Source organism: Cryptomeria japonica, chromosome 3 (genome assembly GCF_030272615.1).
Source record: "Cryptomeria japonica chromosome 3, Sugi_1.0, whole genome shotgun sequence".
Taxonomy (NCBI): domain Eukaryota; kingdom Viridiplantae; phylum Streptophyta; class Pinopsida; order Cupressales; family Cupressaceae; genus Cryptomeria; species Cryptomeria japonica.
This window is the reverse complement of record NC_081407.1, coordinates 910,767,872-910,784,062: the sequence shown is the minus strand read 5'-3', so window position 1 is coordinate 910,784,062 and position 16,191 is coordinate 910,767,872. Positions and strand designations below refer to the sequence as shown.

Here is a 16,191-nt window from a genome sequence, read left to right as displayed (position 1 = left end):
TCTGTAATACTTTGATGAAAAAGTTGGACGAGAATGGGACACGATGGTTCTATACAGGTGACATAGGGAAATTTCATCCTGATGGTTGTCTTGAGATCATCGATCGTAAGAAAGACATAGTAAAGCTGCAACATGGAGAGTATGTTTCCTTGGGAAAGGTAAATGATGCAGAGTCTTCATTATCATCTCTACATTTGGTCATTAGTTGCCAATTTCTTGACTATGATACATTTCATGCATTTTCTTTTTGTAGGTTGAAGCAGCTTTAGGTGCAAGCAATTATGTAGAAAATATCATGCTGCATGCAGACCCATTCCACAGCTATACTGTAGCTCTTGTAGTTCCAGGACGGCAAGCTCTTGAGAATTGGGCACAGAATGTGCATTTAGAATACACAGATTTTAGAGACTTGTGTCTAAACAAAGATTCAAATAAAGAGGTCTATGGGTCACTTTTGAAGGTTTGTTTATTTGTAGATCTTATTACTATATATAGGCTTTATGTAATTTAGATGTATCAGATGAATTATTTTTATAGTTGAGACTGTTCTCTCTAAAAGGTTTTCTTTAATAGTTTCCATTCTTCTGGCCATAGGCAGCTTATTTCAGGTTTATATATCATACACTAGTTAGCATTTATTCAATTTTCGGAAAAGATGATTTCATGCCTATCCTTGGTTTCCATTCATAAACTAAATGGTCCTGATCTACAAACATAGTTGTGCTAGCTCCTAAAAAAACCAATTGTTCTTTTGTATGGTGTGCAAGGAGGTTTGGAAACTATATGTACTAGAGTAGGATAAGGATATGGCCTATAAATATAGTAGCTCAAAATGTATGAACAACAGTAGTATAAGGGTGTGAACTCTAAATGCCAAAATTCAAGAGATAACATCAAATGGGTAAAATCATGCACAAAGCTGTAACTGAACTATGAGAATAAATAACAAGCACATGAGTTCATTGTTGGTTTAGGATGTGTGGGATGGTGCTCAACAGGAGGTTAATGTTTAATATTGTAGCCAGTTTCACTTTTAAATTTTTTTTGGCATATAATTGACTGCTATACTAACAGTTATTCCTATTCCAATTCTGATTTTTACTAGATGTAAAAAATCAAATGAGAAATATGACAGAATTCAAACTATTTATACCATAAAATCTGGTATAAGGTTTTGGTCCCCAACTTGCAACTAAAAATCTTTAATTTTCCATCTTCTGAAGCTGAAACAATAGGAAAAGGGTTTTTGACTGAATATAAAATTCATTCACAATAGATAAGCTGATACTTAGGCTAGAACCTTTGAACTTTTTGTAACATATTTTCTTAAAATGGGCAAGTAAAATAAGTCATGAAGGGTTATGTCCATTGTTTGATAAATCACCTACTTTCTTATATTGTACAAGTGTAAGACTTTCAAGCAACCTTTGATTGACAGACCAAACCTTGGAAAAAATGGGTTGTTATAAATTTATAATAATCAAATGAGAACTTTTATTGGGTTCTTGAACCTTTAAAAAATTATGATATAGGTGCCACAAAACAATGAGGGAAGAATATGAAGCACATATGGTGAAAAATTGCAAGATAAATATAAACTTATATTTAATGTTCCACAGGTATTTGTCCCACCCCCGAAAACCCCCCATTTCTAGGATGTGTGGACTTGGGGGCAATGTCCCCCCATCCCACCACCTTTTCTGTAGACCAAAGGACATTTCCGAGATGCCCCCCTCAAGGAGGGGATGTTTCTGGATATTCCCCTAGTTTGGGGATGGCTTGGAGATTCTGTGACATCCCTAAGATGTCTAGGGAACTCCTAAGAGTCTCCCAATCATCCTTGAGAATTCTAGGTGTCCTCTATGGCATAAAAATGAAAAAGTCAATATTTTAAAAAAAATCAAAAAGTGTTTTTGGTGTGCCACTAACCCTTATCTAATGGTCTATGGGCCCTACCAAACCCTCTACACACAAAAGACTTATAAATAGGCATCTAAGATTCATTCCAAATCACTCCCAAATTTCAAATAGTAAGGATTTGGTGTTGCAAATAACAAAAGTGATAAAATGTGGAAATGTCATGCACCATGTAGTTTTGTGTGATTTTGAAGGCCTTAATTTATACTCTCCCCAAACCCCATGAGGGGTATTTCCCCTTGACCTCATTGGAGGATTTGCCCTCAAAGCCCCACGAGGGGTGGTACCCCTTGACCTTGCCAGGGGCTCCAACTCCAAACCCTCCGCAAGGGACCCTACCCCTCAAACCCATGGAGGCTTAACCCCTAAACCTCCACTCGCTACCACCCCCTTGCCATCATCCCACTATCCCCAAATTCAGGCCCTTGGTCCCCTTGTCCCCAAGACCCATCCTCCATGTCCCCTTTGTCCCAAGACTCCATGAAACATTGCTTATATTCCTAGAACTCGAAAATTTTCATGTATTTCTATAAATGATTGAAGCTCCACTGGAGTCAAAAAATAATAACAAAACATGGTCAGATTTATAGCTTGAAAAGTAATTTTTATTCAAAGATTCTTAAGTTCTATGTAATAAAAACAAATAACTAGTTTTAATTGGAGGGGTATGAGGGATAAAGGCTTGATGCTACCTTTTCCTTTGAACTCAACTAGCTTCCTTAAGACAACCTCCAGCTAATTTTCTCTACCCAATAGAATAGTCCATATTGCCCTACATACCCTACTTTGGCAATGCTACAAATATTTAGAGCACTTGTAGTAATAAGAAGGGGTCATGCCCTTCCAAAATTTCCCTTGCAGTTCTGGACTATTATAATCCTTGATAGGACATTGCACTATTTTCCAAAGAAACTTCAATTAGTTCTTTCCACTGTTTCCTTCCAGGTTGAGGACCAGTATAACATTGTTTTTAGTTTTGTTTAACATTGTTTTTTGTTAGTCATTTATATTTTATGGGATAGGTCGACAATTGTTGGTCAATTATTATAAAACTACTTTTTTTCTTTGCATAAAATTCTTATGATGGAGCAATACAAAGTCACTACATTTGGATCTAATAGTGGTATTGCTAGCATTATAGTTTGCTACTTTCAATGTGACACAACACATAATAAATGTTTGATAAAACCACTCTTTGAATTATAAGGGGAAGCTCCCTATAAATTAAAAACTAATCTATAATTGGACAACATGTACTAGTAATTTACAATCTCTACAATGATTTTTGTGGTTGGTCACATTCATTCTAAATAAAATGTGAATGTGTATCTTTCTGGTTTTGCCTAGAGTAAAAGGCTAAGACACTCTTTCAACACTAGGCAAAGGATTTTATGCTTTTTGACTTAAATCGAATCCTACAACTACACATTCCGTTCAGTTAAAAATAGAGATCAAACAAGTATGCATTGAGTTGAATACGCTAACACAAACACATGAACACACTGGGTAAATGTAGGACCCAGTATAGAAGCATAAATTGGGAATAAATCACAAAAATAACAATTAATCATACAATGGCAGCATTTCAGATTTTTTCCCTTAAAAAACACATTTTTTAATTAAATCATGGACAACCATTTTTTTAATCAATTTATGCCGACTTTTGCAGTTAGTCATGATATTTTGCAAGTTAAATGTTGTATTTCACCTACCCACATCAGTAGGGTGTATACCATGGATTTTCATGGTTTTTTCATTTTTCTTCTATGGGTTTCTTTGATGATTTTGCAGCATGATTTTATTTCCACTTAGATGGGTTTGCTACAATTTCATTTCCAATCTAGTGTTTTCTGCTATTCTGTTTCCATATTGCTGCTGTGTAACAGTTATTTTTCCAGTCAATGGGCTTTTGATATTCATGAATCTTTATAAATTTGCATGTTATTCCAGGATATAAGTTTGAATAGGCTTTTGATATCTATCTTCCTATCACTCTTCCTCCATCCCCTCTCTCTACCACTCTCTATCTCACTCTCTCCTCTCTCCCCCAAGATCTAGACCTATCTCTCTACCTCTCTCTCTCACCCTCAGACCCCTGCAAGGGATGCTAAGCTCAACCTCATTTTGGCGAGGTGGAGGAGGCACATCGGACTCCTAGGACTAGACCCTCTAGTTCTATTTCTCCCTTATTTTTCACTAGAGCTAAGGAGAGGAAGATGTAAAATGTTTTGATGTAGTATTTACTTTTAGTTTTAGAAAAACAATTTGCTATTTCATTTTGTTTCAGACTATCAACCACTAGTATTCCATAAGAGGATGTCATTTTGTACCCAATTTGCGTTTAAATCAATCAAATATATCTAGACTCAGCTTGTTTCTTTTGTGTTCTCATTTATTGACTCATTGGATGCATCTCCTCACTAAATTTTGCAAAAAAAAATGCATTTCTAATTAAATTAAAGCAATTTTTTAAGTTGTCGAGTACTGGCCGAGTTTTTCTCAAGTTTTTTTTTCAGGTCTTGGCGAGTTTTTGCTTTTGGCAATTAGTTCAACTATGCGCAAGCATTAAGGGTGGCCCCGTAGGCATTCCACTTGAGCATCCAAGGATTTATGACGACTCCATACAAACACGTGGCCACCAAGGCACATCTCCCACATGTAGGGACACCATAAGCCCACTATGCTCCACGGTTCTTGACCTCAAGACCTTAGCTCTGATACCACTAAGGCCCAACCACTACACCAAAAGACTGGCCTAGTGGTGAGGACGACACCCATGGGTGTTAAGGGTGGCCCTGTAGGCATTCCACCCAAGCATCCAAGGATATTCAACGACCCCATATAGACACGTGGCTGCCAGGGCACATCTCCTATGTGTAGGGACATCACATAAAAATAGCAGTGTTCTCTAGGGACCAAAGAGAACAAACCCAAAAAAACTGAGACAAATTGGTGTCATGCAAGCACTTACTATAAATAGCAATTGTCATTGAAACCTGCTGAAATGGAGAATTGAGCTCACCAAGAACATAGGAACACTCCCTACAAAATTGGAAACCTCTGGGAAACCCTAAAAACTGGCCAACGCTAGTAGAAAAGAATGGTATAAAAATGGGGACATTATAAATAGTAAAGAATTTGTCATTGTATTCTTAATCAATTCTCTTAGAATCAGGAAAATGATGTGAGATTCATTAACAAGGAAGTTTGAGCGCTATTCATCCATGAGCTCTCTTTGTAAGTAGTTATTTTAAGTATGGTTGTTAGCTATTTGAAATCTTGATTTGGTTTAATACGATCTTCGAAAATTGAATATTTGATGTTTGGCTACATGCAAATTCCAATTTTTCCTGTAAGCGAATGCATGTGAATCCTGTAACTTTTTCATGTGAATCCTGTAACTTTTAAGTGAACAAACTTAAGATGCAACCTCCAATAAGCCAGTTGGTGCTAACCTATAAGGACACAAGTATGAAATGTGTAGCCCTAGTAGAATTTTGGGAGGTTTTTAAAGGAAACCAACAACTCGAAGGAATATTATCCTAGTTCTAAATCAGGCATCTGAAGTTTGGGGAAGTTAACATTAAAGCAGAGATGGAGACATTGGTGCCCTAGTTCAGTTATGCCCTGGGTGTGAAATTTCAGATAGCTTTCATACTTAACCTTTATATTGCTAAAGATGGATCCAGAATTAGGATACAAAACTCTAGATAATTAGAGTTTTCATATTCAAACGATTCCAAAAGCTTAAAAAACATTAGTACCCTGCAAACAAGACAACCTGAATTACAATTTTAACAGTGTTCTGAGAGTATCTTCCAGTACCTGTCCTTATGGTATTTTAAGGGAGCTCCAAAAAGAATATCATATCAAGAATATGTGCTTTAAATTTATTCCCATCAGGAGGAACGTTTCTACATTAACTTGAGTAGACTTACATATTGTGTGGTTGTGTATCTCATTTTTTTTGTATCAAAGAATAGTTCTCTCTTTAATCTGTGGAGTCCTATTGATTTACATTTTCTCAATCTTTGCCCATCTCTCTCTCTCTCTCTCTCTCTCTCTCTCTCTAGCAGTCAGACACTTGACTTTTATAAGCAAGTTATATAATATATTTTCTCAAGCTGTATTACAATGCATTGTTCAGTGATTTTTAATTTCTTTTTGGGTTGTCTTTATCAGGCTGCCAAAAACTCAAAGCTTGAGAAATTTGAAATTCCAGCAAAGATCAAGCTACTTCCTGATGCATGGACTCCTGAGACTGGTCTTGTCACAGCAGCTCTCAAGTTAAAACGAGAAGCTTTAAAGAAGACCTTTTCAGAGAAATTATCTAAACTGTATGAGTAGATGGAGTTCTTTTCTAGCTTTGTAACCGCTGATGGTGTCTTATTCATGTTTTACTGTATAAACTCAAACTATGTGTTTGAGGTTTTATCATATCTTAGTATTAGTCTGTTGGCCTCATATTTCCCAGAGAAATTTTATAGTGGACAACTGATTATAAAATAAACTTTAAATTCCCAACTAAGTTTTGCCATATTGATTTATGGGAGCATTCTGAGGGTTGCTTGCTACAGCGGTGAGTACTTTATTAATGTCACATGATTTGATGGTTACTCTTTTGGCATGAATTGTATGGGTACATGATGTTACCAAGACTATACTCATGAAAAACTATATATACAACTGTAGGTGCTTTCTAAATAAGGAATATTTGCAGGTATCTTTCTTAGGTAACCTACATAGGTAGTTTGAGAATATCAATAATAATAGATTTTTCCAATGTTTTATTGTGTCTGTATCTAGGTGTGGAGAAATTGCATCGCGTCAGCAGTACAGAGTTGCTTCAAAACTGTAGAAATGGATGAGCCTCTCTAATTACTGAATAATAACCATGTAGAATGTTTCTACTTCAGCTTGTTGAGGTATTTGTATTCTGAGGGTTGCTTGCACAGTGGTGAGTATTTTATATTAATGTCACATGGATTTAATTGTTACTCTTTTGGCATGAATTGTATGGGTACATGATGTTACCAAAGTCTGTACTCATAGAAAACTACATATACAGCTGTAGGCACTTTTAAAATAAAAAAATTGGTGGGTATCTTTTGTGGATATCTACATATATAATTTGAGAATGTCAATAATAATATATTTTTCAAATGTTTTATTTTACCTGTATCTAGGTGTGGAGAAATTGCATTACATCAGCAGTACAGAGTTGCTTCAAAAATGTAGAAATGAAAGTGCATCTCTATGACCGAATAATATTCACATAGATTGTTTCTGCTTCAGTCTGTTGACGTATTTGCATGGTCATTATTGCAACTCTTTTGCATGTCATCGATGGCATGCAACATTTTGAGCCATTGTTGTTGTGCAAATGCCTAATATGATTAAGCTGTAAAGTTTATATAACAAATATCAAATCAAATGATAAAGGACAAAGTTAAGAAGGAAAACAAGCAACTGTGAAATACCTAGAAGGGTTGAGTAATTATATAAAAAAAGAAACTACCTGCAATAGCTCATCAAAATTGTTGGAAGAATGAATGCGGCACACACTCTAATGAGTGTGGTTTGTATGTATTATTGAATGGAGAACTTGCCTTGGTAGTTGTAACTTACATCGTACATTAGTATTTACCGTTTAGACATAATAAATGATGTTACTACACCACTGAAAGGAAATAGAAACAACCTTTCAAATCAAATAGAGTAAGGCAACACACTCAAAGAAGCAGTTAAACACTAAATTAAAGAGTTGAGACAATAACTAATAATAAACACACTTTTAGAAATGATAAAAGAGAATATGAGTTGGCTTCGTGTGTAGCTCAGAGAGTCTTTGTGAAAGGTTGTTCTCAAATGATCCTTAAGATCTCTACTAAGATATATGATCGATAAATTCTGACAATGATTGGTTGTCATGTTCTTTCCTATGGGTCAAATCTATGCCTACATAACTAATCACACAAATCTAATTTATGTTTGCAGAAATGAACTTTACACTCCTAGATGTCCAGAATCTATTTGTTTTGTTGTCTATACCCAAGTTTGAATAGTTGGTGTTGACAAACACCTTTAGGATTTTGCTAAGCAAGAATTTTCTCCTTTTGTCCAACCCAAGAAGCAAATAAGAAAGTGACGCTCCCCTTAATGCAGAGGGGACAGTGGAAAATAGAGAGACAAGAAGATGTAGAGGCGTAAAATTCTGAACAGATTTATTTTAAAAAAATAAATTAAAACCACATAAAAGGTACAACTACCTACCATCCATAAAAAAAGAAAAGAAAAAGGAAGTACCACTTTTTCTGTAATTTTTGGTGGAAGGCAAACAGTAAAAGGAAAAGCATAGGAAGAGAAGGACGGATAAGTGGCATGGCAAAAGGAGAAAGGGGAGTTTTAGTGGAGGTGCAGCATAGAGAAGATAAGTGGCATACGGAATTTTTTTGAAGAAGAATGGAAGGACATTGAGAGGGGGTTAATGGTGGGTGAGAGTAGAGGCTGGCTGAGAGACTCAAATCCATGGAATTAGTAAGAGGTCATGAAGGGCCATATGTGTGTAATGTGAGTGGAAGGATGTGCTAAAACAAGTTTTTATTTGATAAGCATATTATAATCAATTTTGAAGTGTTATGTCCCCAATTAAAAAAATCAGTTTGTCGATTTTGCAGCAATAAATAAAGTGTTTTTTTAACATTAGTTATTAATAAATAATACTACATAATAATATTAAATAAATTAAGTTTGTTGTCGGGTAATTAAGCACTAAGGTAAATTGTGTTAGCGTCAGCAGTGTTGTCCTCATTTTTGGATTCTCAAAAATGTGACAACCCCTACAAATTTTTGCCTAAAAGGTGCCATTTTTGTCTCCAAGGCACGTTTTACGAGCTACAAAACTCACATTTGATAGTGTCAAATCATTGGGGGGTGTCTTTGCCATCATTGTCCAAGTTTTGGTGAGTTTTGGTCTTCGTTTTCCTAGCTTTCTGTGCAATTTCGGGTTTCAGAATAGTCACTGCAAGTTGAAGATTTTACTCTATGGCATGCTTCTCGAGGCATAAATTTGCTCATCCTTGGGCTGGATCAATCGTTGATCCATCCCCAAGCTATGTTTCGAATTTCGTCGCATTTCGAGTCCGTTTGCTATGTTTTTGCTTCAATGTAGGGGAATTTTTCGATGATTACCAGTAACTGGTAATTTGTTTTTCAAACCCTCCTTGAAGCTTTTAGGCTTGTAGGGGAATTTTTCTCCAATTGCAAGTTTTTATAACTTAAAGTTGACTTTAAGTGTTTAAAAACCTGTAAATAGGATTTTAAAACCCCTTTACATGTCTTTATAACTTAAAGTTGTTTTTATAATGTTAAAATAAAACTTGTAAATGGGATTTTAAAACCCCTTTACATGTTTTAAGTGAAATCACTTGTAAAGGGAATTCTATTTCCCTATTACAAGTAATTTTACTTGTAATTTCTTTTCTAAAACCCGATTTTGCTCATAAAGTGCATTTTTGAGGATTTTAAACTTGGTAATTGCATTTCTAAAACCCGATTTTGCTCATAAAGTGCATTTTGCCTTCTTGATGAAAAAGTGACAATTTGAAACTTGCACTTTGTTCCAAAAAACTCGATTTTGCTTATAAAGTGCATTTTTGACATTTTAAACTTGTTATTTGGTCAAAAAATCCCGATTTTGCCTAACATGTTGAAAAAGTGAAATTTTAAACTTGTTATATCCTCCAAAAAACCCAATTTTCATTGTTTCATGCATTTTAAACTTGCTATTTGTTCCCAAAAACCCGATTTGCAAGGAAAAACGTTTTTTTGAGGATTTTTAGCAATTTTTTGTGGAAAATTTGTTGGAGGAGGAAGGCGTTTAGGATTCCTTCCTATGTCCATGCATTTTCAAACACCTTTCATGCCACATGGAGGTTAAGATTGCTGGTTTTTATGTTTTATAACAGCAGCCACATTTTTTTGCCATTTGGAATGCCACGAATCAGCAATGTTATGAATCGTTTTGGCTTGGTATGCTAAGGCGTTGAGGTTAGAAAGAGTCTTGGCCATTTTCCATGCCATTTCTCATGCATTTGCTGCCACGTTTTTCAGTTTTGGGCATTTTTTCAAAAACGTGGCTAGGGTTTGGAGATTGTGGTTTGTGTTTACTTAAGAGTTTTTCTTTCTTCTTCCAAAGATTAATCATCTTGTTGAAGAAGCATTTTCAGATTGGAGCAAGGTAAGATTTATTTTCTTCTTGATTCATTTTTCTAAATTGTAAATGGTTGGTTCTTCCCCAAAAATCGGTTTTTGTGAGAGGAAATTCTCCATTTTACAAAGAAATTTGTAAAGCAAAGTTGTTCTTCCCCTTTGGAATTTCTCCTTCTTTACTTGCGTTCGGGTTTTAAAAACTCGATTGCAAGTAAGAGGAAAATTAGTGTTCTTCCCTTTTTGGACAAAGACTTAATCTTCTTTGGTCCAAAAATCAAGTTTCAAAATAAAAAAAGATGTGTTCTTCCCAAATTTGCAAAGAGATTTGCAAGTGTAAAGAGTTCTACCTCTTGATGTGTTCTTCCCAATCATTTGCAAGAGGAATGTTTTGAGTGTTCTTCCCTTTTTGGACAAAGACTTAACCTTCTTTAGTCCAAAAATCCAGCTTCAATGACGAAAAAATCAAGTTCTTCCCAATTTCGGGTTTTGAAATCTAGATTGCAAGTTGAAAGTTCTTCCCATTTTTGCATTGGCAAAGTTCCAAGTGATCTTCTTGAAATTCATTTTTACCTATCCGCTTCCAATTCCCTCATCCGTACATACCATTTCATCCACTCATTTCACACATTCATTCATTTTCCCCATTTAAAGTCTACCTGCAGTCAGCCATCCAGAACCCGAAATTGGTCCAAAATGTACTCAAAAAACACTTGAAAATGAGTTTTAAAGGTCCAATTACAAGTGCAAACTTGTAGTTACCCATTACACATATGAAGTTGCATGTTTGTTCCCACATTTGCAAGTTAATGCTCTTGTTTTTCCCACACATGTAATGCAGCTTCCAAAACCCGAAATTCACTTGTGAGCCCATTTTTGCATCAATTTATCCCTTCCCTTGTCAGTCCGGTTTGCACACACGATCTACCAAATCAATGGATTAAGGCATGGGCCTTTTTGCAAGAAGATTTCAAGATTGGAGGATGATACAAAGAAGAGATACGACAACAATTCGTAGTTGAGAGCATAGAATGCTTTCAAGACAAAGATGGTCATTACATGAAAAGAGGAAGGCGACCCTTTCCCTCCTGAAAAGATGATACTACCCCAAGCAAGAAGACAAAGATGCAAGTTCCCATTCCGTTTCAAGATGTCTTTACCAATCCAGAATACTTCAAGTTCTTGCATCCTGAAGCAGCATGAAGATCATCACAGACAAATGATGATGCAGTTAGAGTCGTGTCTTTAGACACATGGAATAATTTTAGTTATGCATTTGTAATTTTGTTTTGACAAGTTACATGTTAAAGTATTTTTGTAAAACGCAAGTTACACATTACTTGCACTTTTGTAATTACATGTAAGGCAACTACAAGTTGTGTCCGATTAGGACTATAGTTGGAATAAGTCTTAGTTAGTTAATGAAGTCATAATTAGTTGTTGAATAGGTCTTGGTGGTTGAGGGAATTTCTCAAGTTAGTTAGGATCCTCCCACCTTTTTCTCAAGGCTCCTCTCCTATAAATAGAAGAGAGGGTCCTTTGTAATCGATATCTTTTGGAAAGCAAGCAAATACTCTGCCAAATTTACAGCAAGAAGTCTTTGAGCTTATGTATGTGAATTGAAAGTTTTGAAGAATAATAAAGAAGGATTACTCAAGTTTTGAGTCTTTGAGCTACATGTTTGAGTTTGAATATTTTTATTTCTTCCATGCAAAATGTTTCTAAAGGAGCTTAGTCTAATCTGATTTGAAGTCTTTGAGCTGCAAGTAGAGAAGATTAATTAAAATAGGAAAATCTCTAGAAGGAGTAGCAAGTCTTTGAGCTTGCGTCTATTCTTGAGGAAAAATTATTGTTTGATAAGAGATAGCAGCAAGTCTTTGAGCTTGCATTAGTTCTTGTCTTTGTGTTGAAAGAATAGATTATTCCAGTCTTTGAGCTGTTGTCTTTTATTCGTTGTAAAATTTAGTATAGCAAAGGGTAGATAGGACTTCCAATAGTCAAGTCTTTGAGCTTGATATTGTTGTCCCGTCCCGAAGGAAGTGACGGGAGTCTTTGAGCTTTCAGGAAACTTCATTTCCTTTCTCTCGTTTTCATTTGAAGTTGTTACCATTATTATACATTTTCTTGCTATCACTTTTCTAAGGAGAGAAAAGGATATAGGCTTCCTTGAAGAAAGAAGGAAGACTGCTGTCCCATCCTGTTTTTATTTCAGTTTTAGATAGATAGGGGGAGCCTTCCCTTAATTACGAGAGTTTCATACTCACACACTGTGGTTGAAGCTACAATTTTGTTTGCTTTCACGAGTGTACAAAATTTTCAACCAACAAGCAGTTAACCCGTTGGTTGTCGGCAGTTGGTACCGAGTAACTGACCAGACTCCTTTATATTGTATCTGTTCCCAATCTTTGGGGAGGCTATTGTAGTCGAACATATTGCTATCATCGTATGTACTGGCTTACCATGAATCAATAGAACACTTGTGAGTTTCATTTATTATGTGTACTTTTGTCATTTATGCAATGTCTTAACCTAACACCCTATGGGGAAAACATTTGGCGCCGTTGCCTAGACGTACTCGAGAAAGGAAGGAGCAAATGGTGCACGGACACGATGGGCGGGCCTACCCGTTGGTGAGATAAACCCAAAGGCCAACGATGTGCAAACAGAGCTCTACAACAGGGAAGACACTGCGACGAGGGAATTTTCAATCCTGCTCCAGGTAGCCATCAAGACCTACGTCTGAAGAGAGGCCACGGAGGCTGAAATCCCACCGAGTGCCGTGTGGACAGCATTGGAAGTTAGCCCGGTAGTAAATTGGTTGATGAACCACCTCCCCCGGTTGCTTGCATAGGCATCACTAGCACAACGAACTCGCCTGGAGGAGATTGCCCGGGAAGAGCGACGCCAACAAATCCTCCAACAATACGAAGAAAGTAGTCGTCGGGAAGCGGAGTGGGATGGCACGAGGCCAAGGAGGAATTGAACCCTGAATCCCATAGGGATAAAGGAACATTCTAATTCAAATAAAGGTGTCATAATATTGACACAAGTTGTATCTGATGAAATGAATTAATAAAGGAGTGTTCTGGTTTTATGTGTTGTTATTTATGGAAATGTACAGGAATTAATGCCCAACCTTTAAACAAAGATAGAAATAAGAAAGCAAAAATGGACGAGTGGGAGGCCGCACAGAGGGCCTTGATTCTGGAACGAGTAGAACGTAGACGGAGGCTGAGGCAACTTGCCGAAGGACAACCTGTCGAGGGGTTGCCCGAAGGGAACCAAGGAGGTGTCACGGAGGGTGCAGAAGCCGAGGGAAATTTCTACGCATCGCCAGAACACTGTAGGGTGAGAAGCCACGAAGAGTTTTTGGAGGAAACAAGGTTATGGAGGAATCTAGTCGAAGAGACCCGGGATCAGTTCAGAAACTTATCCCTTACGCCACGAAGTGAGGATCACCAAAGGGAGTCAGGAGTGGGCGCGAGTGAGAACGAAGGGCAGGACAACCGTACGGCTGTAGGTGCGACACACGGCAGGCAAAACACCGTACCCCCAGTCACCCACGCAAGACACACCACCGGCACTGGAGGGAGCGGCGTAGGGGCACAGACACAACCACAACCACCTCCGAGGAGACGACCCCCATCGATGGCGGGCAAACAGAAGTTGCCCAAATTCAACGGAGATGGAAATGATGACCCCGTACGGCACTGTTGTACGTGTGAAACTATCTGGTTCGCCAACGGAGTGACGGACCAGGATGAGTGGGTACAGCAGTTCCCAGCCACATTACACGGAGTTGCCATAGATTGGTACTCCGATGTTGACAAGCAAAAAGTGGCCACATGGGCCAATCTACAGAAGGAATTCAAGGAAGAGTTTCGGTTGCTCCGTGATGACAATGAAATCGTAGCCGAGATATACAGTACCAAACAAGATCCCAAGGAGATAGTACGGGCATACAGCCGGAGGCTGAAAGAACTGCTGGGTAAAATGGAAAGCCAACCCGCAGATGGGTTGAAGAAACGATGGTTCGTTGAAGGGTTGAAATCCTCCCTACGGAAGAAGATGAAAATTGTACCCCTAACGTCATATGATGATGCCTATAATAGGGCGATGGACCTCGAGAGCGAACACAAAACGTCAAAGAAGAAGAAAAGTAATAAATACTCATCCGACGATGATGAAGACTCTGACGGGGAAAGCAGCAGCGGTGGCGAATCGAGCAAAAAGGTGCACGCGCTCCAAAAGGACATGGAACGAATGCTGAAAGAATTCAAAGCCATGAAGGGGAGTACAAGTAAGACTAAAGAAAATGAAGTGTGGTGTATGGACTATAGGAGTGACGGACACACCAAGGGGTCCTGCCCCAAGAAGGCTTTCTGTGACATTTGACAAAGGAATGTCCTACAATATGAAAAGCAAGAGCCAACAAGTTCTCTTCACGCAAGAGCAGTCGGCCGTCGGAACTTCGCAAACTGCCAACAATAATGCATCATCTAGCGGATATCGGAACGACCGGTGAGGGGGGAAGACCAATAATAACAATAATAATAGGGGCCGGATCCAATATGATGCGAAGGGATGACCGATGATCCAGTGCCGAGTCTGCAATCAATGGGGCCACTTTGCCAGAGAATGCACCTCAGAAGAATAAATCAAGAAAGATAAAGGAGCGAATTGAATTGATAAAGAGAGTTAACTTGGTGAACCCAAATGGTAAGGAAGAAGGTTGAGACATAACATTAAGAAGGAAGAAAGATATCACAAAAGAATGGAGAATGTGAAAAAGAAGACGAACAAGGAAGAGAAAGATATTGGAAAGGAAGAATGGAAGACTCCAAAAAGGCTGGTTTCACATTGGGAAAAAACAAGGCAAACTTTAATAGATTTGGAGAAGAGAATTGAAGAGTATGGAAAATCCAAAAGGTTGTTGGTAGAGGATTGTCAAAATAGGGAGGCTCCAACCCTATCACTGTTTTTGATTTCCGGAATTCGCTTTTCCTTTGTTTGCACTCCTTCCTGTACTCTAATTTCCATACGGATTTTTCTTCTGAGATCCGTGGAGTGTTATTTATTGACCGTACGATATTTCCTTGTGGAATCCGTACGGATCTCTGTCTTTCAGTTTCGTACGGACTTACTATGAATGAGTCCCCCTTTAATTCTTCGGCACTTAAAAAACATTCTTTTAAATTTTTCCAACTTGTAAAATTTCCTTTTATTTTCTTTTATTTTTTTGCTCGCCACTTGCAAATTTCCCTTCATTTTCACAAAAATATTAAAGACAAGTTCCTGCAAAAAATAATGAAAACAGTGTGCTCCATGAAGTTTCGTGTGGTTCTGAAGGTTGTAAATTGGCGTTGGCGACGAGGGGCACTGCCCCTCGACCTCGCAAGGGGCGCTGCCCCTTGACCTCGCTAGGGTGTTGGCATCAAACCTCCGTTTGATTTGGTAGGTACACTACAAGTTGGGCAGTTTTTTTGTTTTTTTTTAATTGTTTCTTACTTGTGCCGCTGGTTGGGTCCTTCTCGCTCATGGTACACCTTCAATTTAGAGCCATTCACTGTGTCCTGCATCTCTTGCGCGTCCAGTGTCCACAGCTTGATCGCCCCGTTCGCGCCGACCTCGCGAACTTTGAAAGGGCCCAGCCACTTTACCTTGAATCTTTCGGGCTTGATCTCGTTGCACCCATTAAACTTTAATACAAGTTGCCCTGGGGTAAACCGCATTCTTCGCAAATGCTTGTCGTGCCAACTCTTTCGCCTTTGTTGTGCCATCTTTGTCGCCCATTGAGCCATCATCCATCGCTCATCTAATTTGTTCAAAGCGTACAGTCTCTCTCTCAAGCTTTCCATGTCGCCAAGTCGATTATCGATGGCGATTCAGAGACTCGGCATCATGAATTCAACTGGCACCACGGCTTCTTGTCCATACATTAGCTAGAAGGGAGTCTATCTTGTAGTTACCTTATAAGTCGTTCGGTATGCCCAAATTACCGACGGTAGGTGCTCCTCCCAATCATCCTTCTCCACTCCGCAAGACTTATAAATCACCGACACGATT

The 16,191-nt window shown here is 38.0% G+C and overlaps 2 protein-coding genes across 7 annotated transcripts in view; one reads left to right on the top strand and one right to left on the bottom strand.

Moving 5' to 3' along the window:
• LOC131067010 (long chain acyl-CoA synthetase 9, chloroplastic) overlaps positions 1 to 7,004 on the top strand; it is a 99,692-nt gene extending 92,688 nt beyond the window's left edge. For 2 of the 6 annotated variants that reach the window (XM_058001928.2, XM_058001924.2), the window contains 3 exons: positions 24 to 158; positions 254 to 460; positions 6,100 to 6,648. In XM_058001928.2, the coding sequence (XP_057857911.2) occupies positions 24 to 158; positions 254 to 460; positions 6,100 to 6,264 (507 nt within the window). In that variant the 3' untranslated portion in view covers positions 6,265 to 6,648. Of the gene's footprint in view, positions 1 to 23; positions 159 to 253; positions 461 to 6,099; positions 6,656 to 6,723 lie in introns of those variants that run through there. The other 4 variants (XR_009111759.2, XM_058001925.2, XM_058001926.2 and 1 more) reach the window with 4 other exon arrangements.
• Positions 7,005 to 15,629: 8,625 nt separating this feature from the next.
• Positions 15,630 to 15,983, bottom strand: LOC131067005 (uncharacterized). Its single transcript, XM_058001917.2, has one exon. It carries the CDS (start codon positions 15,981 to 15,983, stop codon positions 15,630 to 15,632), a length of 354 nt encoding a protein of 117 aa, XP_057857900.2.
• Between the last annotated feature and the right edge of the window lie 208 nt (positions 15,984 to 16,191).

Bases quoted from the DNA above. Each gene is read 5' to 3' on its own strand.
- LOC131067005 (XM_058001917.2), bottom strand. From the start codon at position 15,983: ATGGAAAGCTTGAGAGAGAGACTGTACGCTTTGAACAAATTAGATGAG.